Raw genomic sequence first — 23264 nt, forward strand, 5'->3', positions numbered from 1 at the left:
ACACCTGCTGTCTTATTCAAGGATATTACCTTCAAAGGGTATGTAGCAGGCACCTGGCGCGATGGCCAATCCGCATCTCCTATGAGCTGCTATGCGCCCAATTCAGCTTCCTGCTAAAGCACACATAGGGAGGGTCTCTTGCCACCCATGTGGGAGACATTGACGCATGTCAAGGCTCTTGGCTTCAGCCTGGCTCAGTCCTGGCTATTGTAGGTATTTGGGATGAACAAGCAGATAAAAGGTATCTCTCTCTTTCTTTCTCTCACTCTCGCTCTCTATGCATGCTCTTTCCATGCCCACTTCCTTCTGTTTCTTCTCCTCTTTCAAAAAAAGAAGAAAAAAAGGAAAAGAAATGAACCAAAATTTAACACATATATGTATATCTGCAAGCTGCTAAAGTGTCTAAGGAGACAAAGGTTACTTCAAAGTGAGGGAATGTTGTCATGCTGGAAGAGTGGACAGCTCATGAGAGGACAGAGAAATATCAATTACAGACTCAATTGGTAGAAATATGGCTGTTCACACTTCATTTTTCACTTCCTTTAATTGTTCTTTTTCACCACCAAATGCAAGCCAAAAAAAAAAAAAACACAAAAATTCCACTAACTTCCCACTAGCCCATCTCCCTGCATTCTAGGCCAGGCCTCCCTCACCTCTCCCCTGGAATACTGCAATCACCCCTGAGTGACTCATTCTCCCAGCCTGCCGCTGTCACCTCTATCTGCTTCCTCCAGACCTCCCCACTCACTCCTGAAGGGTTCTGCTGGTCTGTTGGTGTCACCCTTAAATAGTTCTCTTGTCTCCTCCCAGTATCTTTTTTGACACAGAAGCTAGCTCGCTCGTTTTAAAACAGAGATTTTGCAACTTATACCTTTACTCAAAAACTTCTGAGAGGATTCTACTTTTACCCAAAGTGTCAAGTTCCAAGGGCCTCTAGGATCTGAATGCTGGCTACAATCCCAGCATTGGTTTTGGCTAACTTTTTAAAAAATTATTTATTTTATGATACAGTTCCATAGACTCAGGGAATTCCCTTCCCCAACTTCTCCCCTCCCACTGATTTCCTCTAGATTATTACAATAGAGTAGTCTCTCAACTACAGTTGTAAGTTCATCCTTCCGCTATTTAAGTGTGTCATGACATCACTGGTATAGACAATGGCAGAAAGTCCAGCATCCTATTGTCAAAAAAGGCTTACGATTTCATTAGGTGTCCCTCTTTGATTCAGGCACAGAGAGGCATACTGCTTTTTTTTTATTAGATCAAAATAAAAATTCTTAAAAAAACATGATTCGGAAAAAAATAACTGGCTTAGCCGTGGATGTGGGTGACTTCAGCAACACAAAGCAAAATGAAATGAAACAAAATCATATCAGTTCTGAGGCACACTGCTTTGTACCTTCACTTCTCAATATGACAGTGCATTACACAGCTTCTGTAGACAACCATAGGTACACGCATGTTTACCGCTGTATCTATTGGCTTTTGCTAACTCTTCCACTCTTGCTCTTCAGTCACATTAGTGATTGGATAGTGCCTTCCAGCCCGGTTCTTCCTCAGGGCATTTGCACCTGTTGCTGTCTTTGTCTATAACTCTGCCCCAAGATACACAGCCCCTCCTCTCACTTTATTCAAGTCTCTACTCGGCGAGGCCTTCTTTTACCCTCCCTACAGAAAGCAATCCACACCACCATCCTCGCTCCCTGTAACTCCTTGCTCTTGCCTTCCCTCCCCACACACACCATGGACTATCTGAATGATGTAGCTTCTTTGTTGTTTGCCAGTTTTCAGTTGTCCTCACTAGACCATCAGGTCCCTGAGTTCACATTGCTTATGCAGTGTTGTACGTGGTGATGTATTCCTACCACCTAAAGCTGCAGACTCACATCAGGTACTCTAACTATTCAGACAGTGCATACACTGAAGGGGTGCCAAAAAGCAGCTTTAACTTTGTTTTTCAGTAAATAGCTGCCCTCATTTTTGCAAGTCATAATTGATATTGAAACATGTTGATCTCTTTTCTTAGAAAGTATCTTACTTGAAGGCCTTTCTTGCTGATTTTTAAATTTTATTTATCTACATCTCAGAAACCAGGGTGCTATGATAAGCATCCAGTCTGTGCTGCTAGGGAGTTTATAATGTCATATTCTACATAATGACCAAATGTGATCAGTATTATGAAAAGGCAAGAGCAAATTTCTCTAACTAACAATATTTCACACTAAAAGCTAATTGTTGTTGAACCACTTCTACAAGTAGGTCTACAGATATTGTCAAGGCAATAAGAGACTTTATCATTGGCCAAATTAACAAAATGATACAGATGTTGAGCTCATGTAAATATTCTGTCTATAGAGGAGAGAGGAAAGGAAGATTTCGCAAAATCAGATAGCAAATTCAGCTGAGTAGACTCCCTGTAGTTAGAAGTTTTTGTTTTTTCAATGTTAAGGTCACCCTGAGCCCAGATTCCTCACTCTGAATCCAGGTAGTCTTCGCCTGCACTCCTCCCAACCATATTTTTTGGGGTAAAGCACATGACCTAGGCCTAAGCCAATCTGTTCACTACGTTCTACTTTGCTGCAATGAATGGCTGGGGCTGGTGTATGTTCTAATCACAGCTGCCTCCTTGACTTTCAGGACATAGCTCTGAATGGGATTCCACTCCTGAAACTGAAATTCCTGCCACCAGTTTGTTTCCAAAGAAGAAAGGACAGACTGTGAGCCATAGACGTAAAAGTAAAACACATCCCACTTGCACCATGAGAATCCAGAACTCAGATGGCCTAGAAACCATGTTCACCCTGGATGTTTCAGCTACTCTGACAACAAGCCTCATTTGCACCAAGTTTTCTCTTTTACTATAACCCCAGGAGTCCTAACACATCTCTGAATAATTAAGGCTCTTGAAAAGAAAAAAAAAATAGACTTCCATTTATCAATTTTGTCTGCAAAGGAAATGTAAAAATGACCTGACCTGATACTTTCAACAGCTGAATACAGCTTTTCCTTTTGGACGTGTGTTTCTCCTCGCATGTAAATCTCATGAAAGTTGCTATTCAGGCAATATGGGTCTCTTCTCTAAGATAATTACACTTAAAAACAACCCATTAAAGCCACAATTACCACGCCAACATATAAAGTGAAAAATTTACATATTCTGATTTTAAACTCGGTAGACTCATCTTTTTCTCCCCTTTAATGTTTGTTTTACAGCTGAGTTATAAAGTAGGACTGTATAATTAAAATCCCCAGACCATTAATGATAAGCTCTGCTACAGTGTAATTGTTGAGTCTTTTGATGATTCCATCACTAATTATGCCTCCCAGAATCTCCAACTATCACTTTCCCATAAAAATCTGATCATCATCTTCCTTCTATCAATATGCCTTACTGAAAAAAAGTACTCCTTATCTTCATATATAATCTGTGGCCTCTATTGATTCATTACATTTGTTTTATTAAAGAAGGTAAATGATATACCCATATGAGAAATAGATTTATATTTCTCATTCATTAGTATATCTTTTTTCTCTTTCAAGGGCTAACCGTGAAATTAGTTCTTATTAGAACTTCCAAATTCTTCCAAAAAGTTATTAGAAAGTTCACTTAACTGATTACTTTGGGATACTTCAAAAAGTTGGTGGAAAAAAAAAAGTTAAGTATATTTTGGTCCAAAAACATGAATAAATGGATAGTTTTTCATTAAATGCATCTTCCATGAACTTTTCATGTATCTACATAAAGAAAAATAAAAATGTATGGAACACACAAACTGCAACTACGTATCTGAAGATTTATATTCTAAGGCTGTCACTAATTTGGGGGCAATTTGAATGAAGTAACATTTTTATCATGATATGGAGATGTGAAAGTTTATTTCATGAAAATAGCACTACTATATCTCAGCCACATTTTTCATTATCCTCTGACTCTTCTAATCTGGCCATAGCCCAACTCAGCAGTTTGTCCCAAAAATCTGAACTTACTCCCATGTGGTGCTAATGGACTGTTTTCACAGACAGCCTAAGATAGCACACACTACTTCCAAAGGTGCCTGCTAAGGATAGCCTGATTTCACCACCAGCTACAATAAAGAGCAAGATAATTTCCTTCTATTACTTATAATGCATGAGTCAGAAGCATCTGTAATTGCCTTAAAAGTAGGATTTTTTTCAAGAAGAATTTAACTGGGGTAATATCAAGATTTCCAAACAGACTTTTCATGGGAAAAAGCAATAAGGAAAGATGCTTGCAACCACCTTATCTCAAGTCAGGAAGGGCAAGAAGATCACACGGGCAAGGTGTGGAATGTGGTTGACAGTATGGGTGATGGAGTGGGACAAGCAGAGTCCAGGTGGAACTGAGAAGACCCAGTGAGACACTGAAACATGGGGAAAGAATTAGACCATCTGGGGAATCCCGTTACCTCTCCATGGGAAGAGAGCGGGGTACAGTCATTTTTAATCATCCCAATTTGCAACCAAGACATCAATAACCTGGCCTATCCGCTCATTCACTAGCTATGCATCCTCCCTTCCCTGTTTGAACTGATAAGCTACCTCAGCTTTCCCTGGATTGCTATGCGCAAGCATCTCTTTATCCATCCTTTTACCTGTTTAACCCATGTGAACTCTTACAATTAAAGTGGGTCTGCATGGGTATGGAGCCCCCATGGGTATCAGGGGCCTGAGCCAGGGACACAGCCCAGGTACTCTTACACAGGCTACAGTGCCCACCCCTCTTTTCTCTTTTAACTGAGCATTGCATATGATTCCATTTTATATCCTCTCTTAGCATTAGTTACATTTTTACGTGTTCTATTTATTGCCTCACAATGTCCAATAACACCCTTAACTAATTTAAGTGTAGCTTCAAACAGCACTATATCACTTCATAGTGTATAGTTTATTACAGAATGTTCTTATTCTGTCCCTACCCCCATTCATTTATTTTATCTATAATCTATATGCCATAATCTTCAACATCTTGTTACTATTAAATAAAGTTGCCTTTTAGATCAACTCACATATTTTACTTTCATTTCATTCTCCTCTGAAATACTTCCTTTCAGTGTATGGACACAAGTTCTTCATCATTTTCTATCTCTTTGACAAACTTTATTCCATTTATGAAAGTTCCTTTAACTGTTTTCAGGGACAATATCTGGAATGAATTTTCTCAGTATGTGTCTATCTGAAGAAGTTTTCAGTACTCATTTGCTTTTTCTAAAATTGAAGTATATTTGACAATTACATATATATATTTAAAGTACGCAATTTTGTAATTGAATATAACTTCATTGTGTACAAAGTTACTGGCTTTTTTTCCTCAACACTTCAACTACTGCATTCAAATAGTGGTTTGTTTACAGAGTTTCTGGTGAGAAATTGGCTATAACTGTTCCTCTATGGATAACATGTTTTTTCCTTTCAAGACGTTTTGCTTTTCTTTGTTTCGCATTTTTGCTTGTTTGGTTAACTGAATATTAGACGTCTAGGGACATGGGTGTTTAAGTCTACACATGCATGAATACATGTGCATGAATACATGTGTTTATTCTGTTGAGACAAGGTTCAGCAAAGTCATTAACCCTGCAAAACTGGCCTTCATTGTAGAGAAAATCCTGACCTTCTTCTCTCAGAGACGCAAGCAGATCCTTCTTGCATCTTCATGATGAGAAACTCAGGGAACTACAGGTGGTCAAAACCATCAAATGACCAACAGTATCCAGGAGTTTCCTAATCTCAAGCTAGTCCAAACTGAGCACTCATTCATCAAGACTACTGGAGAGTCTTCCTACCAGTCTATGTTTCCAGAAGCTTCTTCCCCAGAGAAGCTTCTGTGACTGTGCCTCTCAGGTTTCACTTATCTCCATATTTTTGGGTGGCAGTTTACCACGACAGATTCAACAAAAGTTGTTTTATTCCATTTTGTTCACCTTTTACATACTGTAAGAAATAAATACAAATTTTTCTATAGCTCACAATACTGCTTGAACTGTCATGTCAGGTATTCTTAATATGTGCAGGAGCAATGCTGCTAACACATAAAAAGTCTTAGTCTCAATACTCAGGTGGGTCTAAATATGAATGAAATCCAGTGTGATTTCACTAATGTTTAAACAGCAATTACTTTATTGGCTATGCCTCACCTAGAATTTCATCTTTCATCATTCTAACAACCCCAGGGTGAGGACACATCATATCAATTTTACAGCATGATCCAATGCAGTCATTCTGCCCTGAGAAATGTTGGACATTTACTTGAAATGCTAACAATGTTGTGTTTGTTGAATATGCTACAGCAAATGTTGAGGATGAATCTGAATTAACATAGCTCTATTAGATCATTCTAAAAGGCATTTATATGCCATGTATTGTGAAGTCATATCCTTTGGTCATAAGATCTCTCATTTCTCTCAGAGATCTCTGATGAAACTTGCACTTTGTGAAATGCACATCGGGAATTTGTAAGATGACAGAATATAGGCAAGATTCAGAGAAAACATGGACATCAATTTTAATTCTAAATACATTATTTACTATTTAGGCATACTTACTTAGTCTCTACTTGCCTTGTATTCCTTTTCTATAAATTAAAGACATAGTATTTTAATTTATCAACTCTGTAGGTACTATCAGCACACAACAGCTCCTCCTTCAGTGATCAGGAGTTCAATGATAACTAAAATATATGTCTGCGTATAATAAACACTTAGTTACTAATAAATACTACAGTTACTGTTATTATTACTATCATCAGTGTAAGTCAATTTCTAAAATATGGCAATCTTTCTCCACACTGGAATCAGTGTTTCTCTCAATCAGTACAAAGGCTCAGACAAAGGTGGTTACCCAGTCCTGGGTTCTTGAATAACACACCTGCTCGAATCAACTGTGTCACCAGGATGTGTGTAGGAGTGTGTTTAAACAATGTTCCACAGTCTTTGTCACACTGAAATGTCATCCCTTGTTGTGTAAAACTTGCAGAAAACAATGCACAGGCCTTCCAAATATGGCCCAGAAACCGACTGTTTTCTGAGAAAAGTATGGGGCCAGAGCCAGAAGCATTTAATCCGTAGAAGAAAACATTTGGGAGTCTTTCATTTGAAATGAATTATTTGTGTTAATTGGCTAGTAAGTCATTTTTGATTGCATGTTATAACCACAGCTAAATGCTGTTGGGTTGTAACACATTTTCCACCCTACAATGTCAACGTGAGGGGTGAGCTGCCATAGGGATCACAGAGGAAGCAACTGTAATGCAGCTGACTCCTGTGTGGCTAGAGCTGCTCAGTCAGTGTGGTGTTCAATGCTATAATCTTGAACGCATTGATTTGGAGCAATGTGCATGATTAGGTGGCTTAATTGTACGTTGTAAGGGAAGCTGTGACCTTTCCAGTCCCATCTCAAATGTGTTGTTGTGCTACTAGGAGGACTAAGTGACGAATGTAGCAGGGAAGGGAATGTGACGACAGCAGTGTTTCTTTGTTCAACCAGTCAAATGTATTTAACACTTAAAATTGTTATTCACTGTTTTGTACGTACCCGAGAGGCAGGGTAACAGAAAAAGACAAACAAAACCCTAAATTTCTCATTCATTCCCCAAATATTTACAAAGTCTAGGACTTGGCTTGGCCAGATCCAGAACCAGGAGACTCAAGCTAGATCTCCTGAGTGTGTGACAGGAGCTCAACCACTTAGTCCATCACCTGGTGCTTACTGAAAAGCTGTCATCACAAGCCAAAGCTGAAGTTTAAACCCAGCACACCAGGATGGAACACAACAGCCATTTTAACCCCTAGGCCAACTTGCCATTCCAACTGTTTGAGAATGCTTGTCAACGATGCCTCAGCTGTTAATGATAATCTACAATTTAGAATTGTAGAAGATTCAAGTTGCATAAAACAAGGATCTGATTGTAATGATCAATTATTTTTAAATGTTGAAAGTATATCACCAATATGTGTGATCTACTTGTTTTAGACAGTTTGTTCAAGCAAGACATTATTAAAAATATTTTATTCTTACCTAGCAATCCATTAACTACTATCATTATAATCCATTAACATCACAGCCACACTCTGTCATCAAACTCTAGGGCATTAATATTACTCTTATCATTGGTGAGACATTTTACAGTTCAAAAACTACTTCAACATTCACTCTTTTATTGGATTCTAATGAGAGCAAACACTAGATGAGAAGACAAAGCAGGTATCATTTTTCCAATTTTACACTTAAAACAGCAAAGCAGAAATACTCAGTAATTTGCCGCAGTGAAATCAAGACATAAACTCACATCAACTCATAAACTCAAGGCATTAAGTCCACACTTCCCTCCTACACTGGATCAGTCGAACGCCTGTGAGTGAGACTTTGAGTTGTGAAACACAACTTAATTCTGCCAGCAACTGGGATTGCTCCTTTGTGTGGTGGGCAGCCAAGATCCACAGGAATTAAATGCAATGACTTGGCATCTTGTGTTAAAAGTTACCTAAGGATTAGCCAAAATCTGCCTGCACAGAATAGAATGTGCTAGAAGGGAAGCAATTCCCCACACAAGCCAGACCTCAATCATTTCCCCCTGCAATGTCTTAGTAATTAAGGCATAAGGTGTGTTTGAATGGCAGATGTAACTGACATGGCTGTCTCCATGCCTTTAGAGTTGAATTCAATCGCACATAAAACCACTAAGCAGCACTGATGTTCTCTCTCCCAAAATATGAATTACCTCCAAAACACCATCCTCTGGGTCCTTGGCGGCTGCTCTGTAAATGACCGTGCCCGGGGCAGTGTCTTCAAGGATATAAATCTCAGTAACTGCCAGAAAGCATACAGTGGATATAACTGAATGAACATCAACACCATAAGTTCCCAAATCCCTCATCCAGTCCTGGATTTTACATAAAACTGAAAGCATGTCACCTGCTCAGCAAGGATATGTTTTTAAGGTAACCACCACTACGCCAATGATGGCAGTAACAATAACAACTTACCCGGTGTCTGTGTCCAGTGCTGTCAGACACTGATAAATTTTTATGAGATTTTATTTTTTTATTGGAAGGCAAAGTGACAGAGAAAGAGACAAAAAAAGAGGTATTACATCTACTGGTTCACTCCCCAAATGCTTGCAACTCCCAGGTCTGGACCAGGCCAGGAGCTAAGAATCCATCCAGGTCTCTACTTGTATGTGTGATATCAGAAGCTGGATCAGAACTGGAGCAGCCTAGACTCTAACCAGCACTCCAATGTAGAATGGCAGCTATGCAAGCAGTGGCTTAACCTACTTTGCCACAATACCAGCCCTAGAATGTACAAACAACGTTAACCCTTTTCTGCATGCTTCTTAACTGCTAAAGACAACATCACTGGTGACTTTATTATTATTTCCCTTTTAATGAGGTTTATAAAGTTTGAATAACTAATTCAGGGATATCCTGGTAATACATTAATGCCGGATTCCAGCTCCAGCTGAGAACAGAACTCAAGAGGGGTATGTGGATGAGGCACAAAAAGAGAGACGAAATGGACCACTACAATTCCATGATCATCGTGGACAATGCATGACAGCTGTCCGCTTTATTTATACAGAACCAGTCAAACTCTGGCTCAGACATTTTACGTCATGGTCAAGTGGGTGTTTCTAAGGATAATTCTACCGTTTGTTTCACCTTAAAGCAGGATGTTATCCATCCCGACCCTGTGGTCAGGAAGTTCTCAATAGATGGTGCATATCAATCAGCAACACATTCCTACTACAATCCTCATTCTACAACTTAATCTTGAATCAGTTAAAGGAGGAAATGCATCACAGAAGGAAGGACCTAAAGATCAAGGAAAGAGGGAAAGAATAGATTCCCACTACACCTGGAGAGGTAACACCCTTGATTAGTATATGGTCAGTGGGGGCAGCAATAATAAAAGGCCCTTTGGCTAAAAGGTATCAGCAACATCAACTTCCAAGCTCACATTGGTAGTAAACATTAACTCTGCAGAGGCAGACAATGCCTGAATAGATTACAGGGTTCTCAGCGTGATGGTCTGGTGTCCATGCAAAGGGAGGTGGAGCTGCATTCGGGTGGTTGCAGAGACATCCTCCCGGCCCTGCCACACAGCGGGAAATTCCTTGCGGCCCTGCCTGCAGTGGAACAATATTCTACCACACCTTCCTGTCTTCCACACCCATCACACAGACACCAGCACATTCACATTGTCCAATCATTTGGTTCATTTTCTGTTAACTTTTCCCCGCTTCAATATGTTTTCAAACTTCGTTAATCAAGCCACTCTTGGGTGATCAGAAATTCTGGAGTGGTGCAAGATCCTTGAGAATACAAGGGAAAACCTATGGTCCCATTTGGTCAAGGGAGCAGGATTTGTGAACACAAGGAGATGCACCAAGTAAGCTTAGGTTGTAGTAAGCACAGTGGATGATCCACGGAGTACCCACGACACTCTGGCACTGGACTCTGTGTTCAGAAAACCAGAGAAACAATCTGACCTCGGATCTGCCCCGGAGTTTATCATCTGTGTGTGAAACTGCAACTGAGCCTGGGTTGTGTGCCTGGCCCCCTGCCACAGGAGTCTGGCTCATCAAGACAAGATTAATTATGCAGCTCAGCCAGTAGGGAAACTGAAAGCTCAGTCAGGAAACTGAAACTTACACGGGCCAAGCAACTTGTTCCCAACATCTGAACCTCGGAGAACAGGGATCATCTACATGTAACCATTTTAAAACATGTGACTACACTGAAAAAGCAGAAATGAGAAATAAGAGAGAAACAAACACATCCATACTTGGCCCAAAAAAACCAGCAGACCAAGACAGAGCATTAAGACATAGCCCCTGTCCTCAGCAACCTTTAAGTTTAGTGATATAAACACGCTGTTAACTAAATAATGACAAAATTAAGTTCTATATGACTCTCATTCTTTCTATTTCTGCACAACACAGGTTAAGGAATGCTTATTTCGGGGCCCGGCACCATGGCCTACCGGCTAAAGTCCTCGCCTTGAATGCACCAGGATTCCACATGGGCGCCAGTTCTAATCTCAGCAGCCCTGCTTCCCATCCAGCCTACTTGTGACCTGGAAACTAGTTAAGGACAGCCCAAAACTTGGGATCCTGCACCTGCGTGAGAGACTCAGAAGAGGATCTGGGCTCCTGGCTTCAGGTCAGCACAGCACCGGCCACTGAAGCTGCTTAGGGAGTGAATCGTTGGACAGAAGATATTTCTCTCAGTCTCTCCTCTCTGTATATATCTGACTTTGCAATAAAAATAAACAAATCTTTAAAATAAAAAAGGAATGCTTGTTTCTGAAGCTGGTTCATTGGTAAAATAACAGAAGAACACAAACAAATGATTTTCAGCACTGAGCAAGAAACTTTTACCTTTCTCTACCTGATTATCTGTACACTGGAAACAGCACAGAATTGACCTCCAGCGCTCTGAGTATGAAATGCAATAATGCGCTGTTCTTGTACAATGCTTAACACACATGGTTAGTTCCCAGTAAGAGCCCCCCATCCATCCCTACTGCTGATACAACTGCTTTCCTTATCACTAGCATAACCATGACTCTATGTGGATGTTTCCATTCACAGTGAGAGGAGAGCCTTCATACCTTGGTCTTCCCGGGCAAGCGATCCAGTGAAAGCAGGTGGCTCATTCACATCTGCAATCTGGATTGAAATGGTCTGTGATGCTGTGGCCCCGTGCGTGTCTCGGGCATGGATCATCAGGGAATACAACGACACCATCTCAAAGTCTAGCTTGGGGACTCCAGTGGTGAATAACTAAATGGGAAAGAAAAAAAAATGACTAACTTCATGCAGTCGTACATGCAGGGTTCTTGAGCTCTAGTTCCCAAGATTAACGCTCACTTTTAAAGGATATGAAAATCATGTACTTATTAAAAGCCTTCATGACTAAGGAATTCACTGATATTATATCAAATGTTTTCCCCACCTCTTCCCCAGCTTCCAGTGGTCCTTTCTGAAACTCTCTATCAAGCCCCTTTTCCATCTTAATTTGTCAAGCACTTCATTCTGTCCTTCCGCAAGTGCATTTCACAGGTGTAGAAACGGAGACTCACAGAGATCAACTTCCCTGATCGTGTTCTCACACATACAAACAGAATGCACCTGGACTCCATCTGACTTCATTCTCATCCTCTCGATCGTAAACCTGACCTGCCCAGGACCTGACACGGATGGAAAGGCAGAAAATGCCCTCTTGTCCCTCCTCTGATCAGTCACCACACACCTCATTTGCGGTTTTTTAAAATTGCTCTGTTCGTGCAGTCCTAGGGTTAGGAGTCAAGAGAAAGGAATCTAAGCTCCAGCTCAAGAATGAAACAGCTCCAAATGTTGGCCTCTGACTCAGATTCCTCAATCATTACGCGAGAGCCATTAAAACTCTGTATGCCTCACATTCTTTCCATTTCTGCACAATACTGGGTTAGAGAATGCTTATTTGTGAAGCTGGCTGAAGACCAATATTTTGTTAAGTGGTAGCATTTTGCACGAGAGAGGTATAAATACATGTCTTTTGATGTTCCATGCCTAAACATGAACCCCTTGTCAATCATAATGCTGAACTCTAAGACAAAACTTGCAGCTAACATGCATTGTCAAAAGCAAGTGTTTAATATCAGATACATCATTTCACTGCAAAAATGGCACTACTTTTAGTAGGCTTAGTGTGCCTACTCGACAAAAGAAGAAGAAAGAATAGAGAGATCATTCATCAAGGAATAAAAAGAGGATGTGAACACAAATCTAACACCACAATCCATGCTCTTAATCACACTGCTTTCACCTAATGAGTTTGCCTTTCAGTAAGAGATCAGTAACTCTATTTTATTTTTTTATTCTTTTTAAAGTTTTTCCAAGTTTTATTTGTATTTTTTTATTGGAGAGGCAGATATTCAGAGAGAACAAGATACACACAGAGACAGACATCTGTCTGCTAGTTCACTCCCCAAAGCTAAGCTGATCTGAAACCAGGAGCAAGGAGCTTCTTCCAGGTCTCCCACACAGATGCAGGGTCCCAAGGCTTTGGGCCGTCCTCAACTGCTTTCCCAGGCCACAAGCAGGGAGCTGGATGGGAACTGCAGGAGCTGGGACAGAACCGACTCCTGTATACTGGCACCTGAGTGAGATCCCAGCAGATGTAAGGCAAGGATTTAGCCACCAGGTTATCTCTTGGGTCCAGATCAGTGACTCTTAAAAAAAAAAAAAAGTCTATCGGGTCCTGGCACGGTGGCGCAGTGGTTAAGGTCCTCACCTTGCACTCCTGGGACCCCATAGGGGCACCAGTTCTAATCCCGGCAGCCCTGCTTCCCATCCAGCTCCCTGCTTGTGGCCCGGGAAGGCAGCAGAGGATGGCCCAAAGCTTTGAGACCCTGCACCCACGCAGGAGACCCGGAAGAGGGCCCTGGCTTCGGATCAGCATAGCATCGGCTCTCACTTGGGGAGTGAATCATCAAACGGAAGATCTTCTTCTCTGTCTTTCCTCTCTGTATATCTGCCTTTCCAATAAAAAAATAAAATAAATCTTTAAAAAAAAAGTCTATCTTGGCAGCCTAACACAATTGCAAGATAATATTTGTTGAGTACTTTCAGTGTAACATATCCCTCTCATCCAATCAATTTAATCACCAAAACAGATCTACAGGTAAATATTCTGATTATGAGTCTTTCACAAATGAGATAACTGAAGCTTAGATTATATAGTGGAGCTCAAAATTCATAGTGCAAAAAGAGAGAACCTGAATCTGACCCTTTTCCGTGAGTCTCAGCACTGCTGCTAGCAGCAACACCCAAGTGCAGCAGAAACTATATTTAAAATAAACCTGCACTCTGTTCTGACCTGTTTTTCTATTCTTCACACACTAAGGATCCCTGATACGTTAATTCAACACAATGGCCTGATTTGAAAAACTCAGCCAAGGAGCACAACGCAGACCCCAGGCTGTCCCCGCCATGCCAGGAGGAGCACAGGGGCAGCGACGGTCTTCCTCTCACTTCCTCGTATCTTATGGAGTACCAGGTTCCGCACCGGTTTTCAACAAGTGTTTGTTCAACTAATGAAAGTGAATATTCTCTGCTGCTTCCTTTGAAAGAAATGTGGTTTAAATCTCTGGTTGGATGTGCCCATCCATGCAATAGGAGTGCACATACAGAAGATAATTGGGGTTCATTTCGCATCCTGCCTATGCATGTTCATTTATGTTGCTCCATGACAGGTAGCAATTTGCAGATCACATAACTACAGCTTACCTTGTCTCATTTCCATTGATTGAGCTCTCTAGTCAGTTCACTTTAAGCTTTTGCTATTTTTTGCTGTTGCTTCTCTAGGAGACTACTTGGGCATCTGTCTGACAGTGATGGCGTTGTGGTCTGACTGCTGCACGGTCACTCCTCCTAAGCTCAATCAGTTTTTGATAAACCAAACAAGCTAATAAGGTGCAAGGAAGGAACTTCAACGGAGAGTAACGATATGCTGAAGACCACATAGAACAGATTATTCCTCTTTCTACCATAATCCAGCAGAAGTGGATGCTAACTCGTTTCATTCAGACCTTATCTGCAAGTGCATTTCCGTGCTATAACTCTTTCATAATTAAACTGGTTCTAATACTGCCTAGCACTCATCTATGTTATATCATCACATAGCTATGCCTGTGATAATGCAACCACCTCTTATTATTTTTATCTATAATCTGGCAACAACCATATGAATGCTGAAGTAAAAATGCATATATTAGAGCAACAGCCATAGTGTGCTAATTGCTTGCTGCGAATCAGCCACAAACATGATGCTATGCATGTATTATCTCATGGGACATTCTTCTCAAATTCCGAGCTAGGTGATACTGTTGTTGTTGATCTCATTATACAGGAAGGAAAACCAAAGCACAGCAAAGTCAAGGAACTCGCCCGTGATCCTGCAGCTATCAGCTAAAGAGTCATGGTTAAAAAGTGGGTTTGTCAGACCTCTGAATCTGTGATTAGAGCACCTGTGCTCGTGACCACCTCCAAAACAAATAAACAAGACAACAAGTATCGAACAAGTTTGCTGCCACTTTGCTGCCACTTACAATTTACAACAAAAAAATCTACGAAAGAGATTGCAATAGCATTTGACACCCAACTGAAGTTGGCAGCACACTGGAAAGTTTGAGGGCAGTAATCACGGACAAGAGTCTTCAGGAAATCACTCTCCCCCTAAATGATCTCCTTTCCACTTCACAGCTAGAGCAGTTCTCTTCAAATGCAAGCATGTCTCTTCTCTGAAACACTCCTCAGGGCTTTCTCAGATGTGGAAGGTTTATGCCTCTAGGGCTCTGTCCCTTTCTGCATTCATCTCCTTTGCTGTCCCTTCGAGTAACAAGGTCCATCTCTCTACACCATGGCTTGGATATATGAGGTGCTTTAGCCAATGAGATACGAAACAATGTGTTTCTGAAGTCATGGTATTGCAATTTTCCTTTTGCTCTCTTCCTTTTGCCTATTTTAAAAAGGGCATGGGCCCAGCACACTAGTCTAGTAGCTAAAGTCCTTGCCTTCCATGCACTGGGATCCCATATGGGCACCACTTTGTGTCCTAGCAGCCCCACTTCCCATCCAGCTCCCTGTGTGTGGCCTAGTGAAAAAGTTGAGGGTGATCCAAAGCCTTGGGATCTTGCACCCACATGGGAGACCAGGAAGAGGCTCCAGGCTCCTGGCTTCAGATCAGCTCAGTTTCCAGCATTTGCAACTACTTGGGGAGTGAATCAGCGGATGGAAGCTATTTCTCTCTGTCTCCTCCTCTGTGCATATCTGACTTTCCAATAAAAATAAATAAATCTTATTTTAAAAAGAAGAAAAAATGGTAAGCGTGAAAGACACTAAGCTAGGTCACTAAACAACATATTGCTCTTAAGGACTTCATTGTTCTTGCCCCAGCAAGCAGAAGAAGAATCAAATTCATGGTGATTTGCTTCTCCCACTCTCAGAACTCAATGCAGAGCAGCCCACGTGAATGCCATGCTACGTAACCCCTGGGCTTGGATCACCCTGGAGGAACCCTGGTCTCTGGAAACCCAAATCCCTTACAATGAACATCCTTCCCACGCTGTACTCCTGAACCAGAAATTGGCTAAACAAAACTTCCTAACTGGGTCACAAACTCCCACCTCCAGTGTATTGTCTCTCCAAGCGTCTCTTCCAGCTCCTTCCTGTAGCACTGCTCTCTCCTCTTTCTCCCCATGTCATTTCCTGATGAGGCCATCCCATGTACCTCTAACTGGGTCTTGTTCTCTGCTCTTCTTCTATTCAATTTCCCTCCATGCTGTAAATTTTTTTTTCATGCCGCTGTTTCTCGGGGAAACTTGACTAGATCAATTGTCTCCTTCGCTATTCTTACATACCTGTGAGCCTTCACTGTCATAGCTATTATCACACTTATTAATTTGTACTCGTATGCACGCTCAGCTGATTAACATGTTTTTCACGAACCTGTAAAGGCTATGAAGGTAATTTGTAAAATAAATGCTCCTTGATGTCTCCAAGGATTTCTAGTGTCTGACACAAAATAGGGTCCCAGTGAATGTCTGCAAACTGGTTACTTAGTGGAAGGGAAAATGAGGCAGACTCACTTTTGAGCCCTAATAGTACTAAAGGATAACACTGTTTGGCTGCATACTTACACCCCACTGGTGCGTGGATCTACGAGACAGCACAAATGGATGGACTGCAGGATTTGCATTAATAACTGGATCTCCAAGCAGCGAACCACGAGATGAGACAGACACAGTGATTTTAGCGACTTGTGTGTGTTCCGAGGCATTTTCCGGAATAGGGCTGGCAACCTCCACGGTAAGATTTACAAAAGCTAGAACATCTTAAGGAGAACAAAATTTGATTTTTTTTTTAACGACGATTTTTGTAAAGACTTTCCAATCTTATTTTAAAACCATCAAAGCAAAAATGCTATTTATATTTAATATTTTTTTAACCTCAGAAAGCTTAAAAATCAGTTGACTTGGCTTAGTAGGGTCATGGAGAATTCTGAAGGGTCAGAGAACTTACCCTCCTTGCAAGGTACAAGTTAGCTTTCCACACTTTTCATTAAAGACCTCAGACTTCGGGGTCAGAGAGAACTTCATTATTCAGGGCACAACAACCAGCATGACCTTGTGGTACAGGAGTGGGGGTTAGGGGTGGGGGAGTGGTCCAGGTGAACGCTGGGCAGGCATATATATTTGTATCACAATAAACAAACCCAGAGCTTAGAAAACAAACAATAGGTGTTTTGACCTTTGCCCTTGAGGGAAAACATCAACTTTTTATACTGCACGGTAAACAATTTTCTACTCCAAGGGGAGACAATATCTACATAGTTATTTGAACTTTTTTTAAAGATTTACTTACTATTATTATTATTATCGGAAAGTCAGATATACAGAGAGGAGGAGAGACCACAAGGAAGATCTTCCAACTGATGATTCACTCTGCAAGTGAGGAGCTGAGCCAATCCGAAGCCAGGAGCCAGGAACTTCCTCCAGGTCTCCCACACGGATGCAGGGTCCCAAGGCTTTGGGCCGTCCTCCACTGCTTTTCCAGGCCCTAATCAGGGAGCTGAATGGGAAGCGGGGCTGCTGGGATTAGAATCAGCACCCATATAGGATCCTGGTGCATAGAAGGCAAGGACTTTAGCCAATCAGCTACTGATCTGGGCCAAAAAAGAAAAGCTAGTAACCAATGCTTTTAAGTATAGACCTGTGTTCATGGAAGGCTGGAAATTCATCTACATCTGTGTATCTACGTGCAAGAGGAAACTTAAAAAGGCTGATTGTGCTCCTTTAGTAGAGGATCACACAATACCTGACAGCTAGGTGACGGACATGAGGGAGTGCTGGGGACCACGGTAAAACCGAAAGCTGGCTCCCAGCTAACAGGGGCTGGTAGCAAATACTCAGCTACTATAGGAAGGTGAGCTGGGTTCACATATTATTTTTCATGATGATCCTGAAGCAGAGATTTTTATGCAAATCTTCCGATATCCAAAACCTCTTGTGGGCCATTTATGATTCGAGGTTTAATATACAAGTTTTTGTGATCACGGTACCTTCCCTGCCAGGGAAGGCTCTCTTCCATCCCAGAGTGCAGAGGCATTTGGGAGGCTGGGTGTGGCTTCTCTCCTTGTCTCCCCTCCCCCCCAGATACAGGAAGGAAAAAAAGTGAATGAGGAAATGGTGATCTCACCCACCTTCCTGTAGCCCTTGACCCTAATCACCCAACTCAACTATGAAAAACTCATCAAAAGTAAAAATAATTAATAATTTTTTTAAAAGTCTTCATCCAGGGCTCAGCATTGTGATATAGCTGGACAATCTGACACCTGCAATGCCAGCATCCCATATGCAAGCAGGTTTGTGTCTCAGCTGTATCGCTGCTGATCCAGCTCCCTGTTAATAGCTGGGAAAGGCAACAGAAAATGGCCCAAGTATTTGGATCCCTGCCACCCAGGTGGGAGATCTGGAAGAAGCTCTTGACTTCAGCCCGGCCCAGCCCTGGCTACTGTGGCCGTCCGGCCAACCAGCAGGTGGAAGATCTCTTTCTGTTTCCCTGTAACTCTAACTTACAAACAAACTGATTTTTTAAAAAAATAAAAGGACAGCTTAGCACCTCTGCAGCATCAACCCAATTCACTCTTCATCCTCAAGCCCCTGCTCTGCTTAATACATAAAGAAATAAATCTTTGTACAAACAGAAAATAGAACAAATTAAACTGAAATTTGATTTCACTAGATCCTTGCTTTTACCAAATGCTCCACCTGCTGAGTTGATCTGATCAACTCACTTGCAATTTAAATCTCAAAAGAAAAAAAAAGGTGTATGTACAGTATAGCAGATTTTAATTTTTTTGGATTTATTTATTTATTGGAAAGTCAGATATACAGAGAGGAGGAGAGACAAAAAGGAAGATCCGTCCAATGATTCATTCCCCAAGTGACCACAACGGTCCATGCTATGCTGATCCGAAGCCAGGATTCAGGAGCTTCTTCTGGGTCTCCCACACGAATACAGGGTCCCAAGGCTTTGGGCCGTCCTCGACTGCTTTCCCAGGCCACGGGCAGGGAGCTGGATGGGAAGTGGAGCTGCCGGGATTAGAACCGGCGCCCATATGGGATTCCGGCACATTCAAAGCGAGGACTTTAGCTGCTAGGTCACGCCGCCGGGTCCAGATTTTAATATTTTTTAAAAATTCTTTCTAAGTGTATAGACCAGCTCTGTCCAATATGTAATTTGAAATGTTCTAGTAATCAAAAATTTTAAAAGGTTTTAAAAGTGGGTAAAAATAATTTTAATATTTTATTTAACGCAATGTATTTAACATGTTACCACTTCAATACACTGTCAACATTTTAAAATGTTAATAACAGCTTTTTAATCTCTCATTCACACACAAAAAGTTTAATCCAGCATGTATTTTATATTTACAGCATGTCCTAACGCAGACTAGCTGCAATCAAGTGCTTAAAAGCAACAGGTAGGGGCCCGGCGCAGTAGCCTAGTGGCTAAGTTCCTCACTTTGAACTTATTGGGATCCCATATGGAAGCTGATTCTAATTCCAGCGGCCCATTTCCCTTCTAGCTCCATGCCTGTGGCCTCAGAAAACAGTGGAGGATGGCACAAAGCCTTGGGACCCTGCACCCACATGGGAGACCCAGAAGAGGCTCCTGGCTTCGAATTGGCTCAGCTCCAGCCGTTGGGGCCGCTTGGAGAGTGAATCAACAGATGGAAGATCTTCCTCTCTGTCTCTCCTCCTCTCTGTGTATCTGCCTTTCCATTAAAATAAAATAAATCTTTTTTTAAAAAAAGTGACAGAGGTGTAGCCTCATCGTGAACATGCCAGTTAGAAGCATCCACCCAGCATCCCAGTGCCCGAGTTTCAGCCCCAGCCCCGGCTCCTGACCCCAGCTTCTTTCTGATGCTGACCCTGAAAGGTGACCATGATAGCTCATTGGCTGCTGCTTTCACAAGATTCCCATCAAGCGGTCGGCAGCTATTTTCACTGCTGTCATCTGCCCTGGTAAGAATGTGTGGCCTGAAACACAGACTGTTCTAAGATACAGCCCCAGAGCACTTGCTAGTTTCAACAACCGATGCTTAGAAGTTATTGAAGAAAGCAAAACCAAACCGAGTGGTAGACGCCCAGGTAATTATTTCACAGCAACAAAACAGAACACTCACCGGCGGTGGCAACCAACAGCAAGAGCGCCTGAAGTGCAAGCATGGTGTCCTTGAAGGCCTCCTGCCTCTTCAGGAACACCCCGCTCTCCCCAGCGCCTCTGCTGACTTCTGGGGAGTTAACTCACAGCAGACGCTTCTTGAAAGAAACCCTGTTCCCAGGTGCTCTGTGTACACATCCCCATGACAACACCACTCTTGCTGACTGATCCGCAAAGCGCCACCTTCTTTCTCTCAAAAGGACCAACCTCCAGCAAGGGGTTTCACCTGAGCCACATGAAGACACTCCCAACACCTATTTACACCCTGCATTTGCAAACTCCCTTTAAAATGGATTGCGGGCAGGCAATGTGGCATAGCAAGTAAAGCCACAGCCTGCAGCACTGGCATCCTGTATGGACGCTACCTTGAGTCCCGGCTGCTCCATTCCCAATCCAACTCCTCGAGAATGTGCCTAGGAACGCAGCAGAGAATGGCCTACGTGCTTGGGTCCCTGCATCCACACGGGAGATCCAGAGGAAGCTCCTGGCTCCTGCTTTTGGCCTGACCCAGCCCTGGCAGTTGTGATCATCTCGGGGAGTAAACCAGTAGATGGAAGACCTTCCTCTGTCTCTCCCTCTCTCTCTCTCTCTGTAATTCTACCTTTCAAATAATTTTTTTTAAGATTTATTTTTACTATTTTTTTTTTATAAAAATGACTGCATGGCAGTAAAGCACATTCTCTTCCCTGTTTGTCACACCCAAGTTTGGAAACAAGATGCAGAAGCTCAACTTACCAAGTTTGCAGAGGCCTTCCAAGTCACCAGCTGCCGTTAGTATGCAATTAGAGATAAGTCGCAAAACACACGACGCGAATTGGCAAAGAGTCAATTGAGCGTTCTGCAGTTCAGCCGCAGCTTTGGGAGGGCCAGCAGCCTGAAGGTGGCTGGTGAGAGAGGTAACTAGCAACCTGTGGTCCACCGATCACGTTTAAGTGCACAAAGTTTCTTTAAAGCCCAGCACTTCGCAGCCCGAGAGTTCCCACCCCTCCCTGTTACCCCCTGCAGTTTCTCTCCTGTCCCTACTTGGTTCCTGTAGACATTTTGTCAGTGGTTTCACGACATAATTACTTCACACTCTCGCATACGTACACGCACATACGCACGCATACGCGTAAGCACGCATACGCGTAAGCACGCATACGCGTAAGCACGCATACGCACGCATACGCATACGTACACGCACATACGCACGCATACGCATAAGCACGCATACGCACGCATACGCATACGTACACGCACATACGCACGCATACGCAGAAGCACGCAGAAGCACGCATACGCATACGTACACGCACATACGCACGCATACGCATAAGCACGTGTAAGCACGCACACGCATACGTGCACGCACATACGCACGCATACGCATAAGCACGCATACGCACGCATACGTACACGCGTACGTACGTATGTACGTGTACGCGTTTACGTATAACTCATTTCCATATTTCCTGATTATATCAGCAAACCCCACCCCCCGACGCTAATAAATTCGTATGAACTTATAGGAATCATCTGTGTAAGCTTGGTGCTTTGCCAAACCCCAAAAACAAGACCTGTTACACAATATTAGGAGCTTAAGACATGAAACTAAGTCAGCTATGACTTTTACCGAAACCAACCCTAGCCCACCTCTCAATTAAGAACAATGGAATTTATTACAAAAGTTTACAAAAAGTCGCCTCGGGCGGCGACGGGGGCGAGGGGCTCAGGGTGCGGGGCCTTCCCCGCTCGCCCGCAGCCCGGCCGTGGCGGCACCGCGCGGGGCCCGGGGCGCCCATGGCCTCCGAGGACCTGACGAGGGCGCTGGCGGCCGTGCTGGAGGGCAGGGGGCTGCAGGTGCAGAACTGGGATTCGGGGCCCGCCGGTGGGAAGCCGCCGCCCCCGGCCCGGCTGCGTGCAAACGTGTCCTACGTGGTGCTGGCCGTGTTCCTCAACGAGAAGGTGGAATTCTCAAAACTTCCAAGGAGGCAGACGCTGAGTCCCTGCAAGCTGGCTGGTTCCCACGCACCTCCCTGGCCACGCCACTACGTGCCCATGACATTGTGCACCTCCTAGAGCTGGGTGCCCAGTACCTCCAGCAAGCCTGGCACCCTCCCTTGCTGCCCCAGGAGCTTCCCTGCAGTGTGGTGTGCCAGCGGCTCATAGCTGTCTTCATCGGTGTCCAGACGCTGTGGGTGCTGGTGGGCACGGCGGGGACACCTCACCTGCCTGTCACTGCTTGTGACTTCACCCCCGCGGAGCAGAGGGGCGGCCTCAAGGTGGCCGTCCTGCGGCTGCTCCAGGAGTGCCTGGCCCTGCATACCTTGACAGTGGAGCCCAAGGGCCTGCTGGGGCTGCAGCACCTGGGCAAGGACGGCTCAGACGGCATCTGCCTGGACGTGCTGGTGGCCGTGGCCTTCCACAATGCGGGTGTCCCAGCCGAGGAGCCCCCAAAAGTTCGGGGTGAGAACTACGCTTGGTGGAAGGTGGCAGATGAGGACCTGCAGAGCCAGCTCCGCCAGAGGCTGCGGGATTGCTCGGTGGTGCCGTTGAACCGATAGAAAGGTGCTGGGGCTCCCCGAGGGAGGCAGAAGCAAGGGAAGGCCAGCTGGGCTCCATGTTGGGAGCAGAGCTTGATCGGGTCCCCAGGGTTTCGGGGGGCCGAGGGCCCAGTGACGGGGCCTGATGCTGAGGGGCATCCATTGCTCTGCCACACCCTTTCAGGTACCTGGGACTCGGATGGGAGCCACAGGGCCATGGCTGAGTAAAAGGGCATTGTTCTGTAAAAAAAAAAAAAAAAAAAAAAGTTTACAAAAAGTCAGGTTTAGTGAGCTAAGATTTTTAATTTTTATTTTATGGTTACGAATTGGCTTCCACAATACTGACGCAGCTCTTGTTTCTCTTTCGGCGGGTTAGGGCCGCCAACTTCTTGTGGCTCCTAAGATATAGACCAAATTTTTAAAGATATATTTGCCTATCGAGGAAAAGAGGAAAC

General features: G+C 43.3%; 2 protein-coding genes across 2 annotated transcripts in view; one reads left to right on the forward strand and one right to left on the reverse strand.

Annotated features, from left to right (window-relative positions):
- The window catches only part of LOC121166005 (cadherin-related family member 3-like), a 71230-nt gene extending 49804 nt beyond the window's left edge, over nt 1–21426 (reverse strand). Inside the window, 6 exon segments of the mRNA XM_040995029.1 lie at nt 8735–8823; nt 11629–11800; nt 16699–16892; nt 20250–20357; nt 21023–21195; nt 21356–21426. Coding sequence (XP_040850963.1) covers nt 8735–8823; nt 11629–11800; nt 16699–16892; nt 20250–20357; nt 21023–21195; nt 21356–21426 — 807 coding nt within the window.
- A 270-nt stretch (nt 21427–21696) lies between these two features.
- LOC121166006 (8-oxo-dGDP phosphatase NUDT18-like) lies at nt 21697–22974 on the forward strand. The gene is made up of 2 exons (XM_040995030.1): nt 21697–21716; nt 21966–22974. Exons 1-2 carry the CDS (start codon nt 21697–21699, stop codon nt 22828–22830), a joined length of 885 nt encoding a protein of 294 aa, XP_040850964.1. The 3' UTR covers nt 22831–22974.
- The last annotated feature ends 290 nt before the right edge of the window (nt 22975–23264 follow it).

This window comes from Ochotona curzoniae, unplaced genomic scaffold (assembly GCF_017591425.1).
Source record: "Ochotona curzoniae isolate NIBS_2020 unplaced genomic scaffold, NIBS_Ocur_1.0 contig_908, whole genome shotgun sequence".
NCBI classification, from domain to species: Eukaryota; Metazoa; Chordata; class Mammalia; order Lagomorpha; family Ochotonidae; genus Ochotona; species Ochotona curzoniae.

What these genes read in the sequence shown, in the direction of transcription:
- LOC121166006 (XM_040995030.1), top strand. Translation starts at nt 21,697, where the DNA reads ATGTACGTGTACGCGTTTAC. An exon ending in ATGTACGTGTACGCGTTTAC is followed by an intron (nt 21,717 to 21,965) that starts GTATAACTCATT and finishes GTTTACAAAAAG; the next exon opens with TCGCCTCGGGCGGCGACGGG.